Genomic DNA, 24,096 nt, shown 5'->3' with positions numbered 1-24,096 from the left:
AGACATTGGTCTTTTCATTTATTTCCAGTAAACTCAAAATGCAGTCATTTAAGGATGTTTTGCAGGACATGATGAGGGTTTAGAGTTGCCTAAGGAAAAAAAAGCAAAGGTGTTTAGAGGCTAGCGCCTACTGAACATACTTGTTTAATTGATATTTTGTTTGTAGTTCTGCTATCAAAGGTCAGCTAGCTGTATTTGATGGCTGGTGCTATTAAAAATAAGGCACTAAAACGCTGAGGATTCCAGCTCACCTCTTCAAACACTGACAACCATTGATGTCCTTTGGGCATCAGGTTCTGCTGAAATCAGTAGGACCCCATGAGGATGAGATGGAGGAGAATGTGGAAAGTTGTATTGCAAGGAGACTTTATGTTAATAATTTGGGCGTGTGTGTGTGTATGTGTGTGTGTGTGTGGTGTGTGTGTGTGTGTGTGTTAGTTACATGAGTGAGTCTTGGAAAAAATTAAGATATATGAGTCAGAACAATTTAGAAGGTATGCTGTGCCACAAACTAGCCAGAAAAAGCAAACACATTTTTAAAAGGTTCAGAGTTAGAACCCCTCCTGGAATGTCCCTTGCATCTTGAAGCCCGTTCTAGATGATACTTCTTGACAATTTAATGGAGGTCGAATTTGTGTGTAGGCAACTCCTCTTTCATTTATTCTTTCCCATCTAAGTTTAAAAACAAAACAGAAATATATGTGTGTGTATTGAATTTTACTTGCCCTACAGATTTTTATTTTTATATTTTAAGAACATATGTATTTAAAGGTAAGTAGCACATTTTATTATTCAAACAAGATGGCAGAAGCATTCAACTCAGAGGTTGTTTCAAAGATTTGGCATTCCTAATAGCCTCAAAGTCAAGGACTTGACTGAGTGGGTGGCCAGTAAAGCAGAAATGGAAAAATAAATCATATCTAGCCTGAAACAAATTGCATGGAATAAATCAGGGAGGGACAAAATTGAATCAGGATTTTAGAATTTAAAAGTGCACTGGACTCAGGTTCTAAGCTGCCCTGTTTTTTATTTAGGAAGTAAGAGTATGGATACTGACTGTGCTCTCAGTCAAACCAATCCACCTCTGGGTGCCTTTTTATGATCCATAGAGTGAGAGATTAGGGATGTGGATCCCATTCAATTCTGGTCATTTAGGCACAAGGAGTCCTAAGGCAGAATTTTTGTGTGTTCTCAGAAATTCAGGCACAACGGGGACTTATCTAAGGCAGAGGGTCACCAAAGTTGACCAGTGACTAGCTTATCCCAATCGTGGCATGCTAACTAACGTGTGTTCTTGTATGTACTGAAAAAGCCATAGCGTTTCTTTTACAGCCCCATCCAATATAAAGAAAGATGTTGTTCATGCACTAATTTCAATGTTTTTAAGCAGAGGAGTTGCTTGTCTCTCAAAATAAATTAAAGCCTGAAATGCCTAGAGCTTCTACTTTAAGAATGATTATTCTTAAGGAGGAAACACAAACAGCAGTGACCATTTTTCACAGACGTGCTCAGCCATAAGGAAAGCTTAATAAATCCCTATTTAGTATGCATTTATGCAGTGATTACATGAACTTTGACCTCTGAAGAGCTGTAGCAATTAGCTTCAGTGTCTAGCATCTTCTACTCACCATTCCCCACTGGCTTCCTTGTGTCTTCCTTTTTCATCTCTCAGTACTTCATGCATTAAGAAGGCGTAAAATTTAAAAGTTGACTCCACCTGAGGTATTTGCTTCTGCGCAAGCCAATTCTCCCTCCCCCCTTTCCCACTCAACAGCCATCTCAGATGGATATTGGGGCTCTGATTGTCAATATTACTCAAACACAAATGGATTTCAATTCAATCTTGCCCTGTACTTTCACAAAGATAAACTCTAATGGCCCAAAGAGCTTCATTTCATAGCTCGTGGCATCTGAAATAAATCAGATATCTTCTGTCAGACTAATTTAACATTTTAACAACATTTGATGTAATTTATTTAAAGTCAAATGAAACCTAATGGATTGGCAGAAAACTAGAGGAGGGGGCAGGAGAAGGGCAGCTGGAAGCTTCCAAAAAAAAAGAAAAAAGAAAAAAAGGAAGAAAAGAAAAGAACCAGGAGGGGAGAGGAAAGTGTTTTAAGTTTCTAGTAAACATTGTTTAGCAAAAGAATAATAGGAAAGTTGCCCCTTTCCCAAAGAGGGAGGGAACTATAATTGTTGCCTTTAGCTGAGAGCTCAGATAAACTGCTGGGACTCATTCTAAAGCGACCCATCACTGCATTCATCTCTTCTTGAACTTTCGGTGAACCTGAGATTAAACAGGGGTGAGCAGCTAAGCAGTTTGTTGTTAGCAGCCTTTTCAACAACCCGTTCAGACTGAGTAAATATTGATCAGTTTGAATCTGATTGCCCCAGAGGAAAACACCACCGCATTTGAATAGCCTCCAAAAGTAAACTTTAAAGGGTGAAACCCAAAGCAGACTTCAGAGCCAAAGCAAGACCTCAACTCAGCCTAGTTTGGGAACACTCTGTATTGGGGGAGTACTGTGGATAAATGTAGAGGAAGTGAGGAAAAAAACATCAGAAAACTAGAATTTTCTATCGCAATTATCCCAGGTGCCTAATTGAGACCCTTGTTTCCTTTTTAAATGTATCAATAAAATGTTATTTTCAGTTTTCCCACTCTATGTTGTTTCAGTTATCATTGCTGTCATTTTTCAAGTACCTAACTGTGCTCCTCAGAGACCAAAGCAGAGAGAGACCTTGAAATAGGATGTGTTAAGCGCCTTTGATTTAATCGATTGAGACAGCTAAAAAGATATAAATGTTTTCCTTGTTGAAAGGTATATTAATGTTTCCTAAATGCATTGCTTGTTAACTGATTTATTCTATGACCTAGAGAAAATGAGAGATGGTTAGCCATAATTTATTGTTCTCTCTCTCTGCTACATTGAAACCAGCACCTTAAAGACTGGAATCTCTGGGATTCCAGCGGATCCAGCCCTGCTTTTAGATATTGAAATGGAGTCAATGGCATGCAAATGACACTTTAACACATTAAAGTATTTGGAAGCCAGCCATCTGTTTTGCTGTGTGGCCCTACACTAATAAACAAAAGATACAGTATAAGGCCAGGCAGGAAATGAAAGAAAGGGTTGACCGTCTTTGAAGTTCTTCTCCTTCCACTTGAGTCTTTTACAGGCAACCTCAGAACCCAGCAGCTGAGGGGAGGGCACCCGGTGCCCTTGATATGGCCGCAGCAACTGCACCGCAAAGTTCAGCCTTCTCTTCTTTGACAGGGAAGTGCAGGAATTCTCACAAGTGCTCTAGACGGCCTGCAAATTCCAAATTTTTGTAGGTTTTTTCTCCTCCAGCCCATCCTTTGTAAAACACCCTTTGGGGAGGAAGGAAGTCATATGTCTGTGTTTGTTTTCAATGCTGTAAATTTTCTGCTGTACTGTTGGGCTAAATAAAATGCCTCCAAAAATGTGTGAAAGTAAAGGAAAGCAATAAAGAGGTCTGGGAGGAGAGCCACTTTGAACTCTATCATTTGCTGGCTTCCTCTTTTGAGAGCAGATACATACCTTGGTCAGAAACAACTTGGCTATTGAAAGACTTCAGGTAGCTGAATCTGAAGGGAATAAGATGTGCAACCCAGAGATGGGGAAGAAGGGGGGAAGAGCCGCAGGAAGGGATGGATGTTGACAGGAAGAATGGGGGAAGGGATGCAAGGGTTTACTAAAAACGCTCCATTTCAAGGGTGGAATATATCGGAACTCTGCCTGACAATCCAAAAAGAAGGAAGAGGAGTGGAATAAGGGCCCCTTCCTCACAACAACTTTATACTGGAGCTAATTAAATGAGAATCTCTTAGCTCTTGGTTCACTGATGTGAGGAAAGACTGACTGAAGACAGTTTTGGCTTTTGAAGGGAGTTCTGTTTATATATACGTCAACATCCAGTTGGAGGTGAAAAGGTTAGCACTTGACCCAGGAAGTATCCATGTTTGTTTCAAAAATAATCTGCTTCATAAATTTCTTCATCAGTCTTTTTTTCCATTATGAGCTTTGATTATAATAAAAGAGCTGTTATTAACTTTTATTGAAGAAAAGGCCCATCTCTTTGAAAATATTTACCACCCTTCTCCCTTTTCCCTAATGAAATGTGCCAACTTCATAGGAATTAACAAATTATAGCCCAGCCAAATACACGGATGCTTAAGCATACCTGAAACTTGAGTATATTTATTTATTACAGACATCCTAAGACCCGTAAACTCTGCTCTGAATCATATCACTCCAGGATCTCAGAGCTGTTCATGATTGTACAGGAAATGGGGAATATCATAGGCTCACAAAGGATAACTGATAGAACTCAGTGTGGTACTTCGGGGACATCAAACATTGTGCGACATGCAAAAGACTATTCACGAATCACACAAAATATACATTCATTGTGCCATCCATCACATTAACAATTGAGCTGAAAATACATTATATCCAGCTAAGATAACTGTGGAAGGAAGAAGTTGGTTTGAATAATACTTTTAGGTTCTGAATAACCCAGCACAAATTTTAAACAGAGGGTGGCCTGAGAAGAAAGGGCTAGGGATTGGGAAAGACTTAGCACAGGAAGCCAGGTTTCTGAACTTTGTGCTCTGCGGGGCTTCTTAACTGTAAGAACAAATCAAGGCTACCCTCTGAGGCATCTGATTGGGTTTAAATGAGGGAATTCGTTCTTTCACCTATAAAATTGTACCAGTTTTGAGAGTTTGCCCACCCTGTTTTAGTAACCTAAACATTTCTAGAAAATCTGTATAAAGATAAATCTCTCAGGACAAAGTATTTACAACCAGCAAACTCACACACATGAAAATGACTTAAATTAAGGGATGAATTAATTGTGTAAACATATAGTGCATCTCTTCTTCCTGAGCTCCTGGACTCTCCTTTCACTATATCCTACTTTCAAGGACAAGGGAGGGGAGAGCTGTACATATAGTTAGATAAAAGATGAGAAGATGCCTTCTGGCATGTTTCTGTTGGCAAAGGGAACTATTTTCCAAAAGGTCATCTGAAACGAACAGTAGGTTCTGTGAATTCTCCTAAAAGCAGGAGGGATGTTAAGGCCCACCAGAAAATGTATGCTGGCACCCAATCCGGATTAAGGTGTTAACCTGGCACCAAGTCTCTGGTCCAGAATTATCTGCACACATATTATCCTGGCCAGGAGCTCCCCAGATAGGATCAGAAAGGAAGAAAGAGACTGCAAATGGAAAGAAAGATAAGCTAAGCATGTGCTTTAGGTAAGAAGTCCCAGCCCAAGGAGATGCCTGGGCTGTTGTGTGGAGCTGGAGCCGCCTCAGTGGGAGGTAGTCAGAGTGTCTGAGGTAGAAGACCCCGGGGAAGGAACGCAGGGCGAAGAGCTGGACTTCTCTGAGGATTCCTCGGCCTTCTCGTCGTTTCCTGGCGGGGTGGCCGGAGAGATGGGCAAGAGACCCTCTTTCTCACGTTTCTTTTGCTTCATTCGGCGGTTCTGGAACCAGATCTTCACTTGGGTCTCGTTGAGCTGCAGGGATGCAGCGATCTCCACCCTGCGGGCGCGCGTCAGGTACTTGTTGAAGTGGAACTCCTTCTCCAGTTCCGTGAGCTGCTTGGTAGTGAAGTTGGTGCGCACCGCGTTGGGTTGACCCAGGTAGCCGTACTCTCCAACTTTCCCTGGGGCAAAGTGGGAAGCCATGAGACGGAAAGGTAAAAATTTTTAAATTGACTTGAGATTCCCTACACGCTTCATGGCAACACTCAGGTAAAGAAAAGACCAAGAATTCAATACAAATCGGGCTGTGGAGGGTGAGTGATGAGGTGTAAAGTGTTAACCTGATGTAAACCATTAGCATGGTCAGACCGGTGATTAATGGAGCCTTAAGATATTAACAAAACACTACCGTCACAATAACCACCCCCACATACTTCCCACTTCCCAAATGTATAAAATCCTTGAAAACACACCAATCCCTGAGGCTTCTTTGCCCCAACACCTCTGGGCACCCTCTCCATGCACTACAACACTAGTCTGATACAAAAGCCTTTAAAAAAAAGATTATTATTAATTTCCTTGGAAATTAAGCATACCAGCTCCTTTCAGATTAATCAAGGAGCATCCACCAACCAGCAGGACTGACCTGTTTTGGGAGGGTTTCTTTTGACTTTCATCCAGTCAAAAGTCTGCGCTGGAGAAGATGTGTCCGATGCAGGGGAGCGACAGGCTTCTTGGTGGCTGGCGTGGAGAGGGGACAAGGAGTTATTATACGTAGCCAGGGCCAGGCTCTGGTGCTCCTGTCCATATGAGTGGTGAATGTATTGAGGCGAGCCCACCGCGCCCCCAGCATAACCCTGGTGGTGGTGGTGATGCTGGACCATGGGAGATGAGAGATTTCCAGAGTAAACAGCGGGAGCGCACTGGGGGTACCCACCACTTACGTCTGCTTCCTGATTTAACGCGTAGGGGCTGTAAGGCGCACTGAAGTTCTGTGAGCCATAGCTTGGACCACAACTCGAGTGGGAGTAGGACACCCCCAGGTTCCCGGAAGTCTGGTAGGTAGCCGGCTGGGGGTGGTGATGGTGGTGGTGGTGGTGGTGGTGGTGGTGGTGGGGCGAACCGATCTGCGCCCCCCTGCCCACTAGGAAGCGGTCGTCGCCGCCGCAGCTGTTGGCACTGACCGCGCACGACTGGAAAGTTGTAATCCCATGGTCCGAAGGGTAGGCTCGGGCTGAGCAGGTCCCCGAGTCGCCACTGTTAAGGATGGGGTATTCCAGGAAGGAGTTCATTCTTGCATTGTCCATCTGTCACTGAGTGACCTGGTCCTGCGAAGCCCTGGGTGACTGTGCCAACTTTCTCACTTCCTCCATGGGGCCAGAGAAGAAAAATGATATGAATGTACAGTGCGCAAGAGGGGGGGCGGGAGGGCGGAGGACGCTGGAAGAGGGGCACGTGACGGTGTCAGCCAATGGCTGAGCCTCCTGCAAAAGTTTGCCGGCTTCCGCGGTGATGGATCACCGTTTCAGTGGCATTTAAATCCCCGGCGCTCTGCCGTCTAGGTGACGTGCAGTCGCCCCCCCAGGCAGCCTAGGCGGCGGCAGCTGCTGCGGCGACTGCAAAGGCCGATTTGGAGTGCTGGAGCGAAGAAGAGCAAAGGCTGCCTTCTGCGCGCGCCCGACTCCGCTGCCCGCCCCGCCAGGCCTCCGGGAGGTGGGGGCTGGGAGGAGTCCCCCGCTCCCGCCCCCTCCCCACCTCGCACTGAAAGATGAACTGGCGAGAGGTGAGAAGGGAAGAGGGCTCCCGGCTCTCTCGGGGCGGGAATCAGTGGGCCAGAGCTCGCCGAGTGGCCGCAAGTACGCCTGCCCAGCCCGGAGCGCGCCCAGCCGGAAGGCGGGGAATCCGGCTGACACCGCGCCCCGGGTTCCCAGGCCCGCTCCTCTGTTCTGAGGCTGGGCTGGGAGACTGTGGGGCTGTGAGGAATGCATAGAACCGTGGCGGAGGGCGAGGCTGGGCCACCGGCTCTTCAAGCTCGGAATGGAGAGGGAAGAGTGCAGAGGGTTGGCTGGGAGGAACTTGGGTGGGCGTGAAGGAGACGAGGGCAAGAAAAGAAACCTCCCTTCTTCCAGGAGGGTCTCCGAAACCCTCTCCCCACAGCCCCCGCTCGTCATTAGCATGGCAATGAGGAGTTTCTGTAATTCGACTTGGGGGGACGGATGAGCCCTGGAAACTCAGAGCTCGCCGGAAAAGGCCGGGGGCGGCCGGGCTCTTCTTCCCCACCTTCCCTCTCTCGTCGCTCTCCGCCCTTTCTCTTTCCCAGTCAGTTTTTCACCGGGAGCCCTCCGGGATGCGGAGCTACTCGACCGCCGGATTTTTAGGGGTAGGAGGCGGGGGAGAGAGATGACGCTGGCGGACGTGGCCAACGTGGGGGCCGGGCCGTGCGCTGCAGGCCATCTGCCGGCGCCCCGAGACGCAGGAGCCTCTGCGCTCCCGCGTGGGCCTCACAGGGCCGGTCCACAGCTCCAACGAAGTAGCTGAACTCCGTTGCGTTCCTCTTTTTCTGGAGGGGAATGTTAGAAGAGAGAGCGAGCTTCCTTTTATAACCTTCCTCATTCTGCTGCACGTCTAGAGTGGGTGTGGGGACTGGCAGGTGGGAGGGGCGGTGGACAGATGGCTGATGGTGGACGGGACACTTTACCCCAACGACACCTCCTCCCCTTTCCAACTGGCTATGTAGTTGCTTATGAGAACCTTCAAGTCTTTCCCTAGAAAGACACATGCAAATCTGAGCGTCATCCCAGGCCAGGGGTCCTGTTCCCCATCGCCCTACTTCTCTGAGGCTGCTGAGGTGGTTAAGTTGTTGTTTACTATTAGGTTTCACGTCAACCCTGGGCTTGTAGAGCGAAAAAGCCAAACGGAGACCAAGAATTGATGCAGTCTTGGGTAGGAGAAATCGACAGCTCGTCCAGGAAACTTTGCTGTATAAATTATAAGCAATGCTGTATAAATTTTACTCCAACCATGTGTACGATGTTGGAATCAGATGAAATTTATAGTGAATGAATGTATGTGGGTTTGGGGTTTCCACTCCCCTTCAGCCTTTCCTCCCCTGTTAGAACAGGGAAGATTTTTTTTTTTTTCAAGGAAGGTACATTTCAAATATGTTAGTCACCCTTTCAGTCTTCTGTATTCTGTTCTCCACGTACCGAAGTTCCCACAAACCTGTCCCCTCAAGAGAGAAAACCCATGCTGACGCTGGACTCCCTCAGTAACAATGAAACATTCTCCCCAAATATTTCCTTTCAGAATGGTATTTCTCTGTGACTTTGATCCATCCCAAGCATGGTTAAGAGGGAGCACGGGCAGGAAAGACCCACTTTCTGGGGTTGGGCAGCCACCCCTGCCCCAGTTTCGGCTCCTGGGAATCCTCCGACTGAAGAAGGGGAAAGGCAAGGCGGTCCTCCTGGAGGCAGCTTCCTTGGGAGAGCCAGCTTCCAGCGGCGGGGAGAGAAGGAGCTCCTGTGGGAGAAGGGGCAGGATGTGAGGTCGGTGCTGGCTATGCGAGCAATCCTCCCTCCAAGCCCGAGCAAGTCGGTACATTTCCCCCCGCTGCCTCATTCCTGTACCTTGGTTGCCCTCCTCAGCCTGGGTTTGCAGGACCCCCTCGGCTGCAGGGCGCCTGCCACAAAGCCGACCGCGGCAGGAGCCATTCTCTCCGCTAGTTCGCTGCCTCGGCGCTGCTCTCCCTCAGCCTCTCTTCTTCTCTCCTGGCCTCTTTTCTGGGGCATCCTGAGTGGAGTGTTTTTCTTGGGATCACGAGCTTGCACTCGCACACAAGCCCGCAGACACACAGGTCCGCGGCCGCCCTCCTCCGCTTACTGTTCCCGGCTCCCCGCAGGCCGGGCGCTCACAGCCAGGCTGGCTATGCCTCGCCTGGCAGCCCAGAGCGCCGCTCTCCGGGAACGGCACACAAAGGGCCTCCCCTGGCCTCTATCCCTTAGGCTTCTGTAGCTCGGTTCTTTCCCCACACCCCTCCCCCAAGAAATTCTGGGGGCCGTTCCACCGAGTAGGAGATCCTTGGCCCTCTAGGCAAGTAGATCAGCGCCCCAAGACTGGAGCTGGTCTCTTTCGACGCCTTGGGAGACTGGGTGAAAGGCGAGCTTGGTTACGCTTAAAATGATCGCCTACAAGCGGTTCTCTTGGCTCAAAACGCCTCTTTCAGGGCTCTTATACTAGAAAGGAAAGGAATAAGGAGGAGACAAAACGCCGCCGAGGCCCTGAACTGTTCATGGCATCCGCGGCTCAGCCAAGCTGTTGTTTTAAAAGAGCAATAAAAATGAATTATGACTAAACGCCTTCTAGCTTAATGCTTTCGGACGGGGATCCCCGGCAAATAACGTAAGAGGATTTTTATTTGTGCATGTGTTCCTGCAATTGATCTCTTTGATGACATTCTCATTCATAGAAAGCGTTTGATTTATGAGCGTAGGACGAATCGCATCCAGGAGCTGCGCAGCCCTGGCCGCGGCCGGGACGCCCTGCTCCGCGCTAAGCTTGGGGCCGGAAACCAGCCATAGTACCCACACTCCGCCGCCGCAGCTAGGATTTAGCGGAGGAAGGGGCGAGGGAAGGTAGGGAGCAAACCTATAAAGAAACATCGCGTTGTCATTGGAACTTCCAAGCCTTTGCTGTTAAGAGCCAGGTTCTTAAATCAACCCGCCCCACACACATGTTGCTTACATGCTGCGTTTTCTCACAGTAAGTAAGTAGGCATCAGAAGAGAGCTCAGAAAGGGAAAAATAAACATGGGGAGACCTAACAAGGGAGGGGGGAAAAAGCAACAACCCAGTGACACACCCTAGATCACATTTTATTGATATTTCATTTAAAGTGCTTTTCTCTCTCTCTCTAGAACCTGGGTTAATTTATAACCTAGGGTGTAGAAACACACCATTTTAAATCTCAACTTGCTAACCTGACTTCGAAGCATTAATGATCCATTATTAGCAATGTAAACAGGTTTAAGAATGAAATATTGATTTTTCTGACCCTGAAAAAAAAAAAGAATCCTAGAGTGACTGAACCAGAGGATTGGAAAGAACATTTTCTGGGGTGCATTTTCCAGATAGTAATCACTGTTTTGTTTTATTTTTGTTTTTCTCTATCTTTTAGGTCTGTTTTGCCTGAACCCATCAACAGCTGGGAGATTAATCAACCACACTGAAAATGTGGAGGGATTTATGGGGGAGGGGGTTGAAATGTGGATGTTTGAAACAAAAGTGTATAAATAAATGAATTGTTGATAACTTAGTTATTGACCTGGAGACTGGTAGCTTATTAAAGAAACTCCATGTTACTCATTCCTGGAGTTGGAGGTTTCTGTAGGCACTTTATTTCTCCACTTTCAAGAGCTTGGGCTTGGCCCAAATCTTAGACTGCCCAATTCTGTGTTACCAATTTAAATCTATGGCTTGAACCTGTGCACTGAAAATCAAATCCTTTAAAAAGAAGGAGGAGAAGAAGAAGCAAAAAAGAAAAAAAAAAAAACACTTATTAGAAGCCCTAGTCATTTTTTGGCTTTCTGTTTTGTTGCTGTCCATTGAAGACTTTGAACATGCAGCCTTAATAAATGTATTAAAATTGAAAAAAGAAGATAAATTGTGACGAATTTTATTTACCAAGTTAGACTAAAAGAAGAAAAAAACCGTTATGAGCCTTGAAAAAAGAAGGGGAGAAAAATAAGAAAGCTACTTATAGCAAAGGAGAATTTATTCTACAAAAAATATGCATGACAATGCATCCTAATGTAATACAAAAATAAAAAGAAAGTGAAGATACAATTATATGATCACTTTCTTGCAGGCCTCATATTGCTCTCAGGAATCACATAAAGGGTTGTTGAGTTAGGTTTAAAACAATTAAAACTCCAAAATAATGTGTAAAAGATGGCTCTGTTTGAAACTGGGTCAGGGAATCACTAAACAGAAAATCCTCAACACTTAAAGGAGGGAAGGGGTAGGTCAAGAAGAAAATAAAAAATAAACTCCCAAATAAAAGAAGGCAAAACCACCTGGTCAAAGGGGTTTTTGTTTTGTGATGCTTTGTTTTGCTTTAATGTTTTTAGTAATTCAGATGCTGCAAGTCGATTGTGGTGAGTGTGTCTGTAAAAAAGTCAAAGCTGTCAGCTGAAATATCTACGGGACTGTCGAGGGAACCTGGCAAACTGGGTGAAACTGCATCTGAAAGCTGCAGGCAGGAATCTGTGGAGAAAACGTTAAAGTCCTGCAAAGAGGGGACCTCAAGGGCCTCAGGACTGTCATTGTTTAGGCCAGCTCCACAGTTCTGGCCCATTGTTGACAAGCAGTTGGGAACAGTGGGTGACTGGTGCTGAAAATGTTTCAGATTTTTCTCATTGCTGGTTAAAGGCGAGACTGGGAAACTTTGGGAGTCGCCATTGTGTCCATTGGGAGCCTGCTGCTGAGAGAGGGCATTTTGCTGAAAAGTGTAGCCTTCCCTCTCCAGAAGGGCCCCAGAGACGCTAAGGGCTTGCTCAAAGAGCGTCTTCTCTTCCTCGTCCTCCTCTACTTTCTCGGAGTCCTCAAGGCTTTTACATTTCCCTTCGCTGTTTTGGTTTTCCTTGCACTGGGTCTGCCTCTTGTGCTTCATCCTCCGGTTCTGAAACCACACTTTCACTTGTCTCTCAGTCAAATCCAGCAGCGCTGCAATCTCCACCCTTCGGGGTCTGCAAAGGTACTTGTTGAAATGAAATTCTTTTTCCAGCTCTAGAAGCTGTGTGTTGGTATAAGCAGTTCTCAGGCGCCGCGATCCCCCGCCGCTGCCATCGGCGATTTCCAGGGATTCTGCGGAAAGGGAAACCAACAAGAGACACACGCACAGTTGGAGGTGGAGGGGTCCGAGCGGGGTTATTCCACTGGAGAATAAATATAGCAGAAAAGATCAACTGCAACAAAATGGCCGCCCCTGGATGCAGTAGAGCTATTGTGCTGCCTTTCCTGGGAGCCCAGCCTGGGCAGACCCCGTCTCCTCCACCTCTATCGAATTCATGCCTGTGGCTCCCCCCAACCTCTTCATCCGGGAGCAAACTTTATATTAGCCACAACACAATTTATAATTAATGCGTCAGCTGCTTAGCTGAGCAAGAGCGATCTATCACTCTTCATTACTGTCAAAAAGCCAAACTCTAGGACAACTAGACAGGAGGAGGTCAGTTCCAACTCAAATAAATCATCCCACATTACACAAGTTCGGGAAAGTTTTCCCCCACTTCCTAAAAATACATATGTCTCATTGTAGAGCGCAGGATCCCCTTTCCTCTCCATCAAACCCACTCCTGAACCCACAGGGGCAGGGACAAGGCAACCAAGCATCTCTCCCTCTACTCCTTCTCTCTCAGCCCACTCTCCCCTCCCCCCACAGCCACTCTCGGGGCAGCCCGGAGAAGGAAGAGGGTCCCGGAGACCTGGGGCCAAGTCTTTGGACTGACCTTTGTGGCTGAGGCAAGCAGGGCCGGTGGCTGCGGCGGCGGCGGCGGCTGCGGCGGCCGGCAGAAGTGTGGTTTTCTTGGCCGCCTTCTTCTCCTTCATCCAGGGGTACTCGGGCGGCTGCAGGGCGCCGGCGGGCACCGGGCTGCCGCGGCTGCCCGCGGGGCTCGGCTTGGGGCGGCCGCCAGCGCCGTGGCGAGGGTGACTGCCGGGATTCAGGCTGGGAATGGTCTGCTCAAAAGGAGGAGGAATCAGTGTCGAGTGTGAAAGCGTCGAGGTCTTGATTGATGAACTTTGAAATGTATCAGCGACAGGGGGAAAAGATGTCAGGCACTCAGCGAGCGACGGCTGGCTATTGATAAAACCAATCTCTCGCTCAAATTCGTAATTCATGGCCTTCTCCTTGGAGCCCCCTCAGAGAAAAAGTTCCCTCTTTTGGAGGGGCTTTGGGGGGGCAAGGCCTAGGAAAAAGGCGAGCGCAGAGGAAAAAAAATCTATCATAGAATATCGCTGCTAGGGTGTTTTTTTTCTAATTCACTGATTACAGCCGTATGGGGACCGCGCTACTATTAAACTATTGAATTCATGGAGACAAGGTTGAAATTGGACCGAATTGGCTGTCACATGATTGCTTCTGCCCAATGACAATTTGGGCTTTAATCAAAAGAAGCCACTGTCTGTTTGATTGATCCAAAAAAGTCGGGAAGGAACGCCTCATTGGGGGCCAGCGAGGCTTTATTTACACTTTTTTCAGAGCAAAAATACATATATGTTGGTGTGGGTGGGGATGTCCCGGAGTACGTGGGGGCGAGGGTGCCTGCGCGCCTCCTGATCTGCAAGGATCTAGTGTGTGCGCCTGGGAGTGTGTGTGTGTGAATGTGCGCGAGTGTAAGCCCTGCTGTCGGTCCCGCCGGTGGCTGCCCTCTGCCTCCCCCGCACACTCCGCGCATTGTTTGGGACTGTCGGGAAGACGCCTCGCACCTCACAAATCATTGAAGCACCTCAGTCTGACGCCTGCAGTCATTAACAAAGTAATCCATTAATCTTCAAAGTTTTGACACCCGAGGGCCCTGCGTCCCAGCCACATAAGTTCTGTTAAAGCAGGAGAAAGGAGCAGAGGGAGAGAGGAGATGAGAGAGGAAGAATAAAGAGAGAGGGAAGAAGAGAGAGATGGAGAGATGGAGAAAGAGAAGACAGAAAAGAGAGAAGAAAAGAAAGATTTTGGTTGGGAGGGGGTCTTCCTTTTCTTTCCCTTTTCCTCCTTCACTTTTCCTAAAAGCAGTTCCTGGATCTCAAAACTGATCTCTCTCTGTCTGTTTTCCTTCCTGTCTGTCCCTTTCCCTCTTTTTCCTCTTCTGCCCCTTTCTCCCTCCCTTTCTCTTCTGTCCGCCTCCCTTTCTCCCCTCAGCCTCTCGTCCCCCTCCCAGTGTCCAGCCCAGAGTCTGCGCCCCCGGCCCATTGTTAGCAGGCTATTCCACGGCAGCTTTGCATCTGGCTCCGGCGGGAAGCGGAAAACGGGAGGCGGCTCTCGAAGCTTCCCGACCTTCCTGCGCCATCAACTTCTCAGGAGTGGCTGGAGAAAGATGCATGTGCCAAGCGACACAACAACCCCAGGTCCATGTGTCCAAATCCCCGTAGCCAGGGCGGCGGCCAGCCAAAGAAATGCCGCCCCGAGGAGCAGGCGCGTGCGGCTCCTGGCATTCTGGGTTTCATACCCGTAGGGCTCGGGTGCGGTGAGTATTTCCGATTTCCAGGAAGTCTGTTGGAAGTTACCAGCAGGGAAAGAGAAGATGCTTGTTCCTCTCTCTCCCTCCCTCTCTCTTTTTTTTCTACCCTTCTTCTTGTCCTTGTCGCTCTGGTTGGGGGCCGGTTGGTTTAGATACAGCGAGTGCTCCCTGGCAGCCTGAACTGCCTCCCACACCTTCCTGATCCTTGGGCACGGGGGATGTTTGCTTCCGGGTTCTGTTGTGGGAAACAGCACTGCGGGGGAGAGGAGGCGACCCAAGGAGGAAATACAAAGGTTCTCCTTCTCCTTCATTCTCTTTTTTCCAATTCGGAGACTTGAGACTGAGCGCATCTTGGACAGTGCTAGAGGGTTCAAAAGATAACACCTTTAGGTACCAAAAAATAATTTTTAAAAAATCCACCAAGCCAGAAAGAGGTGAGGAGGCTGAGAGGTAGATCTGGAGGTACCTCTTTTCCCCCCTAAACCCTGAGGATGGTGATTCGCTTTTGCTTCCTTTGAAATAGACTAACTGATCAGACTCCCCCAGGCTGGCAGGCATCAATGGCAGGAAAATAAATCATTCTGATGGTCAGGGAGAGAGAAGTTGGAGGGGGAGAAAAATCTACGTAGAAAACAAGAAAGGCCAACCAAGGAGAAAAGGCAGGACCCCATCTCTGAGGCCAGTATCAAAGAGGGTTTGGGGTGGAAATTAAATATAAGTGGCCTATATCATTGACCAGCCCAGAGCATTGCCTTGCAGATAGAGATGCTATTTTGGAAAATGTGAGGTTTTTTAGTTTTCTTGCTTTTATTCCAAACAAAGCTCCAAAGGAAGTCTGGGCGCGATCAATCTTGCTCACCAAAAGCCTTGACAGCTTCTAGCCCTTAAGAACACATTTCAGCTTCCAGCTCCTTCCAAGATAAAATGTGGCCGAGCAAAGAGGAGAGCAGGAAATGCAAGTAAATAAGGAAAACTAGTCTTTTAAAAACTATATTTTGGCAGTGAAAAGCGTTATAGGGCTCCTTTTAGGAAGGTTGCTTTGCGGACTCTGGGATGGCGGCTTTTGGCATCTGCTTTTACCAGAAAATATTACAGGCTTAAGGGAACGGGGGGTGCAGAGAGGGAGCAGCGCTGCCCCCATATCTCCGAGGCTTTGTCAGGGGCTGCGTGGGTGAGAGCTTTCTGCTGCCTCAGCCGCCTTAATTCAAATACCATCTGGAAGAAAACCCTTTTCTTTGACCACTCAACACTGAAATCTTCCCCAAATCTATTACTTTAACTCATGAGATATTTTAATAAGGATTTCTTTTTAATATCTAGGAAACTGGGGGGTGAAGTCAATACTTTTTTCTTTGAAAGCCAAAATGAATGTCTTGACTGGTAAGATACGGGAAATCACATTAGAACCTCATTTTAAAATCTTAGCCCTGGGGGAAGGAGGAAGCCTCCAAACCATCCGTCCCTCAGCTAAAGAGTAGATTTCAGAAACGTGTTCAAATAGTGATATCCTTGAAGGATCTTCATCCTTAGGTGAATCTCTCCCCTAGCTGTTCCTTATTTTTCCAGGTAATTTTACACGTGTCTCTGAACTTATTATTTAAAAGAAGACTCCTGTATCTGCTTAGCGTGACCAAAAGGTGGAAGCCCTAGTCCTCACAAGGCCTGGTTTTGCAGCCTCTGCATTTCTGAGGTGCGCCATATTTTGGCACAGAGGTTGAGGTGCGGAGAGGAAATCTATTTCTCCCATAGCCCAAACTATTTAAAAAGGAGATATATATATCAACAGCCTTAGGACAGATATGGAGAAAGCATCTCTGGGTGTGAGAGAAACACTGAGCTCTCCACAGCAGCCTGGCTTGGCATCCTCGGAGCCTTTTCCTTAAACCGTGAGGAGTTTCTCTAAAAGCAGCTCGTTGGGACCCAGCAGGTACCCAGAAATGGCTCCAGTGCCTGCTTCTAAGGATAATCTGAAAGAGCTTCACAGGGGGAAGATAAAGGCCATGATGATGGATATTTTGGATTGCAAACAAAATGGCGACATTTTCCACTTCTGCCTCTGAAGGATACAATCCAGGGAGAATAGGGATTTATTTCTCACATCCGATGCTCCTGATCCCCGGACGAAAGCTGTTCCTCACTTCTAGCTCTGAAGGGGGTGATGATGGGGATGCAGGTCCGAGGTTTGCATTTTCTGAATTTGATTCCTTTCTCGAGGAATCCTTAAATCTGAAGATGAAAATATTTCCCTTTACTGTGCCTTCTTTTGCCTCTTCCAGCCAGTCAGTAAGCAGCCCTATCTTAAATCCAGGAGTGGAAATGTAATATTTAGCTCCTATAGCATCAAATGAAAAAAGTATTTATAAAATTGCAGTTTTATTACAAAGATACCGATCTCCTTGCTCTCTCCCCCTCCCCCTGGGGCCATAAAAAGAAAGCTGGGAGGGAAGGAAAGGAAATAAATTCAGAGAATGCCAAATACTACATTCAGTAGGAAGCTAATGCTGGGATTCAGGCAGTCCAGGGAAGGGCTGGCTCAGGGTGACTCTCCCCAGCTCAGTCCTCCGTTTGCTGGAGACCCGGGTGAGCCTCAGTCCCTTTCAAACGGTTTCGCACCGCGTGCAGATTTTAGGAGCCATTCTTTCCTCCTGACGCGGTAATAGACCGCGAAGCATCCCCAGAGGAGACCAGGAGTCCGATTGCTCCCGGAAAGTGCTCAGCATCTTCTGCGCGGCTGGCTAATCCCGAGGTTTAGGCGTTAGTTGGTCAGCTTTCACCCGAGGAAGAGCATGGAGCAGAAGACCGCCCTGCGTTATCCCCCGGCTGGGCCGCGGGGCACCTGTGCGCTCCCGTTGCTCCTTGGGCCGGGCTGCCTTTGTTTCTTCCGTGCACAGCACTCGGCAGCCCCTGCGCCCTCAGCCTGCCTCCGCAGCAGCTGGGAACCGGGCAGCCCAGCGGGCCCGCCGCACGGCGTTACCAGAGCTGCCGCAGCCGTCTGGAGCCCCAGCCGCCATCCTGAGAATTCGCCGAGCTTCCAGGCGAATAGCCTGGCCAGGCCCCATGCTGGAGCCCGAGGGCTGCTGCTCCTGGCCCGCTCTGCCGGCTCGCCTCAGCCTGAATTCCACGCAGACCCACGTCTTCTGCCAAAGAACCCCTTCTTAACACGGATATTATTCAGAATAAAAACTTTATTTCTTTTTGTTTCTCAGAATGTGAGCAGCAAGGAATGTAGAACTCTCAAAACAAATCTAGTATTTTTCGCCTTTACAGATTTTTTTTTTTTCAGTTTTGCCGGATGTTACAAACCTAAATCACTGTTTTCAAAAGCTGGATCTTCTCTGGTTTTATTGCATCATTACCGTTTAAAGGAATTATATTTCTCTTTCAAATAAAAAAAAATTCTAAGTACTCCAATACACAATTGAACAAAAGGCCCAAGAACCCTTCTGAACCATCAGGGTACAGAATTTCTTTAATATAAATACGAACGGATGGGGATAAATAATATTTAAAACGTATTCAATGCTTGCAAAAAAATATAAATAAATCTGACTGTTCACCAGCATACACACACGGAAAGACGTACACTTAGTCATCCTTGCACAGGGAGCCCCTGTTTCAAAGCGCCTTTGATTTTTTTTCTCACTCTTTACAAGAAGTGCAATTTAAAAAAAAATTAAAAATTAAAAAAAGTAATCGCTTCCCCTCGGGAGCCATAATGTACGAACAAATTCACATTGAAAACTCGACTAGAAAATTTGTTCATATACCCTGTTTCTGATCAAAGAGTGGAGAAGGTAAAGGGTGCAGGGCCAGTGGCCTATCGAGGAGCAGGAAGAGATAAATATCGCTATGATACAGCCATTCCAGCAACCAAGATTGCTACGTCACATAAACTATAAAAACGCCTTACCAACAAGGGGGGAAACCGGGAAACGGAGTGCGGGGCGGAGAAGAGAGAAAAGGAAGGAAAGAAGGAAAGGGCAGGAAGAACCTAAAAAAAAAAAAAAAAAAAAGCAACCAAAGAAAAAAGGTGGGTGGGGGGAGACTCTCCTGGCGCGTAGCCCCGAGCCCACCATCACAGGTGGGTGAGCTTGGGTGCTTCCTGAATTCTTCCCTGAGAAGGATGGTGGGCGGTAAGGTCCGTGTAGGTGGGGTGCGGCTCCCCAGGCCCCGGCCCGTGGTGGTGGCCACTGCCCAGCGGCCCGGCGCCCCCATAGTCCATGGCGCCCGAGGCAGCGTGGGGGAGGTGAGTTAGACCAAAGAGGGCTGGCCCGGAGTTGCTCATGGGCTCCACATAGCTGCCCCCCATGAAGACGGGGCTTCCCTGTATGTGTGGGGTCCCATAGCTGCCGTTGCCCTGCAGGCCATGAGCGTGCGGGTCATAATCGGGGGTGCCCCCTGCGCCCGCCCCTGCCGCCGTGTAGCGCTTCTGTGGGGGTGGCGGGGGTGCGCAGCTGGGCAGGGACGCAGGGTAGGAGGCGGGGGGCAGCCCGTAGGTACCCTGGGGGGGCTTGGAGAAGGGCGGGGGCGACTGGGGCTCATATGGGACGCTGTTGACCAGCGAATGCATAGAGTTCAGATAGCCACCGGCGCCGGGGGGCACGGGGCTCCGACTTGGAGACTGGCCCCCCGATGACGTTAGCATGCCCTTGCCCTTCTGATCCTTTTTGTACTTCATGCGGCGATTCTGGAACCAGATCTTGATCTGGCGCTCAGTGAGGTTCAGCAGATTGGCCATCTCCACCCGGCGCGGCCGGCACAGGTAGCGGTTGAAGTGGAACTCTTTCTCCAGCTCCACCAGCTGCGCGCTCGTGTAGGCCGTGCGCGCGCGCTTGGACGAAGCCTGGCCCGGCGGGCTCTTGTCGCCAGCGCAGCTTTCGCCTGCGAGGACAGAGAGAGGAAGAGCGGCGTCAGGGGCTGCCGCGGCCCCGCCCAGCCCCTGACCCAGCCCGGCCCCTCCTTCCACCAGGCCCCAAAGGTTCCTGCATCTGTCAGGTCCCAGAGAGAAGTAGGAACTAGGTGCTATCCTCTCTCCTGGTGGGTAAAACAGTGGTACTCCCTCATTCAGCCAAGGAGCAAATCACAGGCTTCTCGGGGGGAAAGGACAGAGAAGTAGAACCCCCGGTTTGCCTTCCTGGTCTGGATTTTCTTTTTAGAGCTATTAACTTTCTGACTCATTTACTGGTCCCTTTGGCCTATCGGACAACAGCCTCCCTGTGGGCCGCTCTCAGCATCTCCATTCCCTTCACAGTAACTGAAATGTGGGAAACCTAATGTACACACTCATTTCCCTCCCACACTGTCCAGCAATAATTAGTCAGTAGCTTCAACTGGCCACTTTTTTCTCTCTACCCAGAGGAGATGGGCAGACTGGAAACCTCAAACTGGAAGGCCTTCTCTGCCCAAAGAAGAGATCCCATTGAAGGTATTTCTGGTGGGGAGGCCTAGGCCCTTCATGCTAGGTCCTATTCTTTAGGGTTCCCTATGTCATCAAGCAGCCTGCCCCAGCTTTTGTCCACTAATCATGTACCCTTCTGTCTTCCCTGGCCCTCCAGATCCTAGCTCTGGAAGTCCGAGATGCTCAGGCTCAGAGCAGGGCACTGGCAACTGGAGAAGGCAGGGGCAAAGGTAACCAAAATGCTAGGAAGCCTAAAGCCTGGGGCCTTTCCTCTACTGGAGCCTGCTTCCAGGAGGCCCATGTGGTTCCCATTAGGATGACAAGTCTGCATCCCCCTCCCCCAGGAGATCTTTGGCTGCTTTCATTGTGCTAAGTCTGAGTAGGGTCTTCCCAGAGGTAAGGCAGCCACTCCATCTGCTGGAGCAAAAATTGGCTCTGATTATAGCCAAAGCATTGATTCTGTCTTGGAGGGTGATTAGGCCTGTTTTCATTCTGCCACATTTCAGTATGGGGAGGATGTCACTGTTTCATTAGAAGAGCTGTGCTAAAAAGATAGACAGAGGAGCTCAGGTTGTTTCTGCACAGAGGTCCTAACTCCAAGAGTGGAGCAAGAAGAGATTCCAACTGCACTAGACCCTACTTGCCCTTGGAGAAGTCCAGAGGGACTCCAGCAGGTCTCTGGTGTTTTCCAGCCTACAGAGGCCTATCACCTCCCTAAGTTGCAAAGACTCTGAAAACCTTTTTGGTGGGCAGTGGTGTGGGAGCAGTGAATTCCAGATATGCTCCATCGCTCCTAGGCTGTGCTGGATGTCGTGGGCAGTAGCTTGGGGGCTGGGAGCCAGGCCAGAGAACCCTCTTCCAGAAAGCACTCCTTTACCTGAGCTGGAGCTGCTGGTTTTCTGCTTTGTGTTTTGTCGAGACTCTTTCATCCAGGGGAAGATTTGTTTGGCCACTGTGGGTGAGTTGAGCAGGGGGCTCTTGGCCGCGTTGGCAGGGGTAGGGTTGTTGCTGGCATTCTGAGGAGGGGAGACAGAAGAGGGAGGCGGGGGCGCGGCAGGGGTGGGTGCAGGGGGCTGAGGTGGGGGCTGAGGCGGCTGTGGGGCAGGGGGCGCGGCCTGGGGCGGCGGCGGGTGCAGGGGCGGCTCGCCCAGGCTTGGAGGCTGGCTAGGTGGGGCGCTCAGGGTGCGCAGGCACGCGTCACTCAGTTCGTGTCCCTTGGGGTGGCCCCCGGCGCTGGAGGGAGACTGGAGGGAGCAGGCGGGTCGGTGGTACTCGCCGTCGGCGCCCAAAGCGGCGGACGCCGGGTACGGCTGCTGATTGGCATTATAAGCGAACCCGTTGGCTGCCTGGTAGGGGTAGCCACCGTAGATCGCCGAGCTGTCGTAGTAGGTCGCTTTTTGCATCGCGTTGTTTCACGATCTTGATCGCACACTCTGACAGGGGTTTGACACCCGTGAGGGCGCACATTGGCACGCCCCCGCGGTCACGTGACACTCCGCCGCCAATGGCCGCCCCGCGCAGACCTGGTGGGGCGAGAAGCGCAGCGCGGTGAGGGCTCCGCGCAAATCCATCTTACTCTCAATAGCTAAGTGACATGAAAGCCATAAAAGAAAAAGTGGTCAGCAATATTTAGCAGCACGACTTGGCCCCGGGCGCAGGGAGCCGCGCTATAAAAAACCGCTGGAATTTACTGGCAGCTACAAATATTTGCTTAACTTGCGTCTGGAGTTGGGGGATTTTCCGGGGAGAAGGAGAATGAGTGAGGACTGCAAGCTGACTCTCAGGAGCCGGGGTCCAAAAGGAGAAAGGCTTGATAGGCTAGAAAGGAAGAAGGCTGGGATCTTTCTTTTCCAGGGAAGAAGAAACGTGGGGTGTCGCTTAGTTTCTGCTCCTTGGCCTTCTCCAGAGGGCCTAAGACTCCTCCACTCTGGGAATCTTGGGAAGGGAACCAGGAGGCAAAGGGGAGCTTGGGTCGCCAATGTTTTCTCTGCTTTAGGACTGATGTTTGCCAAAAGAGCCCTGGGATGGGGTAACATCCCACCCAGCTCCTTCTTGGACCTTCCTGCTCCCAAGAGAGGTTTGCACAAAAAAATTTCAGGCAATTTGCCCCATCCAACCATGCTGGATTTCAGAAGCTGAGCTTGTTAGGCAGTTAATCCACCTTGTTGGGGATATGACTCACCTCCTCCAAATGAACCCCTTGTGGCCAAGCCAAGGGGGGAGGGAAAACCTTGTGTGGAACACATTGCGTGTGTGTGTGTGTGTGTGTGTGTGTGTGTGTGTGTGTGTGTGTGTGTGTGTGTGTGTGTGTGTGTGTGTGTGTGTGTGTGTGTGTGTGTGTGTTTAGGGGGAGGGACCAACAGTAACACCCCACCTAGCAAGTCACAACTAAAATCCTGGAAAGTTCTTTACTCCTTTCCTCTCCCTGTTTCTCAGGCACTTTCCAGCAAGCCACCCCCACTTCTTTACTTCTTTCCCCCAGTTACAGAAGGTTCCCAGAACCTCCTGTCTTGGACTTTCTGAGGTGCTGTTATTCGGGGCAACTATCAAATTCTACCTGTTAAAACATGATGGATTAGAGAAAAAAAAAAACCCTCCAGGAACCTGAAAAACCAGCGTTCATCTCCATGACCACAGCTTGAACTCTCCTTCCAACTTAACGATAATAGGTTCTGTCTTAGAAACTGCTATGTAATTTGATGTATGGGGGTCATTTGGCTCCGGACGAGGGATGGAAGCACAAGCCATAAAATCCTGCCAGAGTTTCCTGATCTTTGTGTGCTGTTGTTGTTGTTATTTTGTTACTTGGCCTGTTTACCTGCTTCATAAATACCAAGTAAAGGATAACCCTGAAAATCTAAAAAGCAGTTGAAAGCCTCCTCAACCCTCTTTCATTTAGAAAGCAGTTTGCAAAAGTTAAATCTGTTTTATTTTTGTTTTCAACCATTGCATGGTCAACCTCTGGTTCTCAGCACAGAAAACTTCCATGTGAGTTTCAAATATTCACCCACACACACACTCAGAATGTTAGTCCCTCTGACCACTTAAGAGAATTATAACAAATTCAAAAGAAAATGGTTAACATTCAGTCCAACTATATATATTGAGTCCCAGAGTTATTCAAGTTTTCCAGGAATATTAGATGCTTTGTTAACTAGAAAAAAAAGATAATGTATTGCATCTACCAGTAGATGATTATAATTCGATTGTTAATAATGGACTCCTTTAGATTTTATTATTAAGCCAACAATCTTACCAACATCTGCAAAACAGGCACAATTAATTTTCCAGAACCTCAATTAAAAATTACAGCATCCCTTATCCAGAGTTATTGTCAGTGATCATGAGCCCTGGAGCATTGTTTCTCTTTTGGAAATAGGAAGCTACACATACCATGGTTGAAAGTAAATAAAGGATAAAGTAAAACTTAAAACTGAATAGTAATTTAATGTATCAGTTTCCTTTTCTTTTACTGAAAACAGTTCCTATTACATTTGACAGTGTTAATGTCTGCCATTATAAATTTTTTAGATACCAGGCTTGTGTAAAATAAAATGTCAGGTTAAGAAAATTAGACACTCGAACAGCAAGATATTAGATAAAACAAAATTAAGTCGATTTTGCACATGCAATATTTCTAGTGACTTGCTAATCCATTATCACAGGTTATAACAGCCTGCTACTTAGTTAAGCCTTTTTATCAAGTTGTGCATTGTCTTGCAAAATAACAAAAATATCTTTGAAAATCAAAGAGCATACAACAGCCCCCATAAACTTAAAATATAAATTCGATTCTAGGATTCCACCAAAATCCTTCCTATCATTTGAGGTCAGCAGACCACCACCTTGAAGCTCATATAACCCCCCACCCCAACCCAGCCCCCAAAGTTTGCAACCTAGTAAAGAAGTTGGAGATTTGCCAGCCAGGAAACTTTGCTTTGTACCGCCAAGCAAG

General features: G+C 48.4%; 3 protein-coding genes and 2 long non-coding RNA genes across 8 annotated transcripts; 2 read left to right on the top strand and 3 right to left on the bottom strand.

Annotated features, from left to right (window-relative positions):
- Positions 1-3,894: 3,894 nt before the first annotated feature.
- HOXA1 (homeobox A1) lies at positions 3,895-6,909 on the bottom strand. Of its 2 annotated transcripts, none has more exons than XM_032758836.2 (2): positions 6,161-6,909; positions 3,895-5,696 (listed from the first exon to the last, which is right to left on the bottom strand). In XM_032758836.2, the coding sequence occupies exons 1-2, from the start codon at positions 6,819-6,821 to the stop codon at positions 5,341-5,343; spliced, it is 1,017 nt and encodes a 338-aa protein (XP_032614727.1). In that variant the 5' UTR covers positions 6,822-6,909; the 3' UTR covers positions 3,895-5,340. The 2 variants fall into 2 exon arrangements, with proteins under 2 accessions (XP_032614727.1, XP_058290074.1); XM_058434091.1 differs by lacking the exon at positions 3,895-5,696 and having other exon boundaries at positions 6,196-6,255; positions 6,459-6,821.
- A 93-nt stretch (positions 6,910-7,002) lies between these two features.
- On the top strand, positions 7,003-11,166 carry LOC116812894 (uncharacterized). Its single transcript, XR_009212742.1, has 3 exons — positions 7,003-7,297; positions 10,004-10,272; positions 10,687-11,166. It is a non-coding gene; the product is annotated as an uncharacterized LOC116812894 (long non-coding RNA).
- A 96-nt stretch (positions 11,167-11,262) lies between these two features.
- HOXA2 (homeobox A2) lies at positions 11,263-13,592 on the bottom strand. The gene is made up of 2 exons (XM_032758827.2): positions 13,019-13,592; positions 11,263-12,374 (listed from the first exon to the last, which is right to left on the bottom strand). Exons 1-2 carry the CDS (start codon positions 13,407-13,409, stop codon positions 11,635-11,637), a joined length of 1,131 nt encoding a protein of 376 aa, XP_032614718.1. The 5' UTR covers positions 13,410-13,592; the 3' UTR covers positions 11,263-11,634.
- Positions 13,593-17,910: 4,318 nt separating this feature from the next.
- On the bottom strand, positions 17,911-21,544 carry HOXA3 (homeobox A3). The gene is made up of 2 exons (XM_032758712.2): positions 21,019-21,544; positions 17,911-19,624 (listed from the first exon to the last, which is right to left on the bottom strand). Exons 1-2 carry the CDS (start codon positions 21,542-21,544, stop codon positions 18,819-18,821), a joined length of 1,332 nt encoding a protein of 443 aa, XP_032614603.1. The 3' UTR covers positions 17,911-18,818.
- LOC131384543 (uncharacterized) lies at positions 18,741-22,844 on the top strand. 3 transcript variants are annotated; one of them, XR_009215500.1, is made up of 4 exons: positions 19,484-19,505; positions 20,100-20,168; positions 20,299-20,371; positions 22,624-22,844. It is a non-coding gene; the product is annotated as an uncharacterized LOC131384543 (long non-coding RNA). The 3 variants fall into 3 exon arrangements; XR_009215502.1 differs by lacking the exons at positions 19,484-19,505; positions 20,299-20,371 and adding an exon at positions 18,741-18,773; XR_009215501.1 differs by lacking the exon at positions 20,299-20,371 and having other exon boundaries at positions 19,468-19,505.
- The last annotated feature ends 1,252 nt before the right edge of the window (positions 22,845-24,096 follow it).

This window comes from Hylobates moloch, unplaced genomic scaffold (genome assembly GCF_009828535.3).
Source record: "Hylobates moloch isolate HMO894 unplaced genomic scaffold, HMol_V3 SCAFFOLD_1, whole genome shotgun sequence".
In the NCBI taxonomy this organism is placed as follows: Eukaryota; Metazoa; Chordata; class Mammalia; order Primates; family Hylobatidae; genus Hylobates; species Hylobates moloch.
This window is presented reverse-complemented; position numbering and strand designations above follow the sequence as displayed.

Bases quoted from the DNA above. Each gene is read 5' to 3' on its own strand.
- HOXA1 (XM_032758836.2), bottom strand. From the start codon at position 6,821: ATGGACAATGCAAGAATGAACTCCTTCCTGGAATACCCCATCCTTAAC. The intron at 5,697-6,160 runs GTCAGTCCTGCT...ACTTTGCCCCAG, and splicing joins AAGAAACCCTCCCAAAACAG to GGAAAGTTGGAGAGTACGGC.
- HOXA2 (XM_032758827.2), bottom strand. From the start codon at position 13,409: ATGAATTACGAATTTGAGCGAGAGATTGGTTTTATCAATAGCCAGCCG. The intron at 12,375-13,018 runs GTCAGTCCAAAG...CCCTTTCCGCAG, and splicing joins TGCTTGCCTCAGCCACAAAG to AATCCCTGGAAATCGCCGAT.
- HOXA3 (XM_032758712.2), bottom strand. From the start codon at position 21,544: ATGCAAAAAGCGACCTACTACGACAGCTCGGCGATCTACGGTGGCTAC. The intron at 19,625-21,018 runs GTAAAGGAGTGC...CTGTCCTCGCAG, and splicing joins AACCAGCAGCTCCAGCTCAG to GCGAAAGCTGCGCTGGCGAC.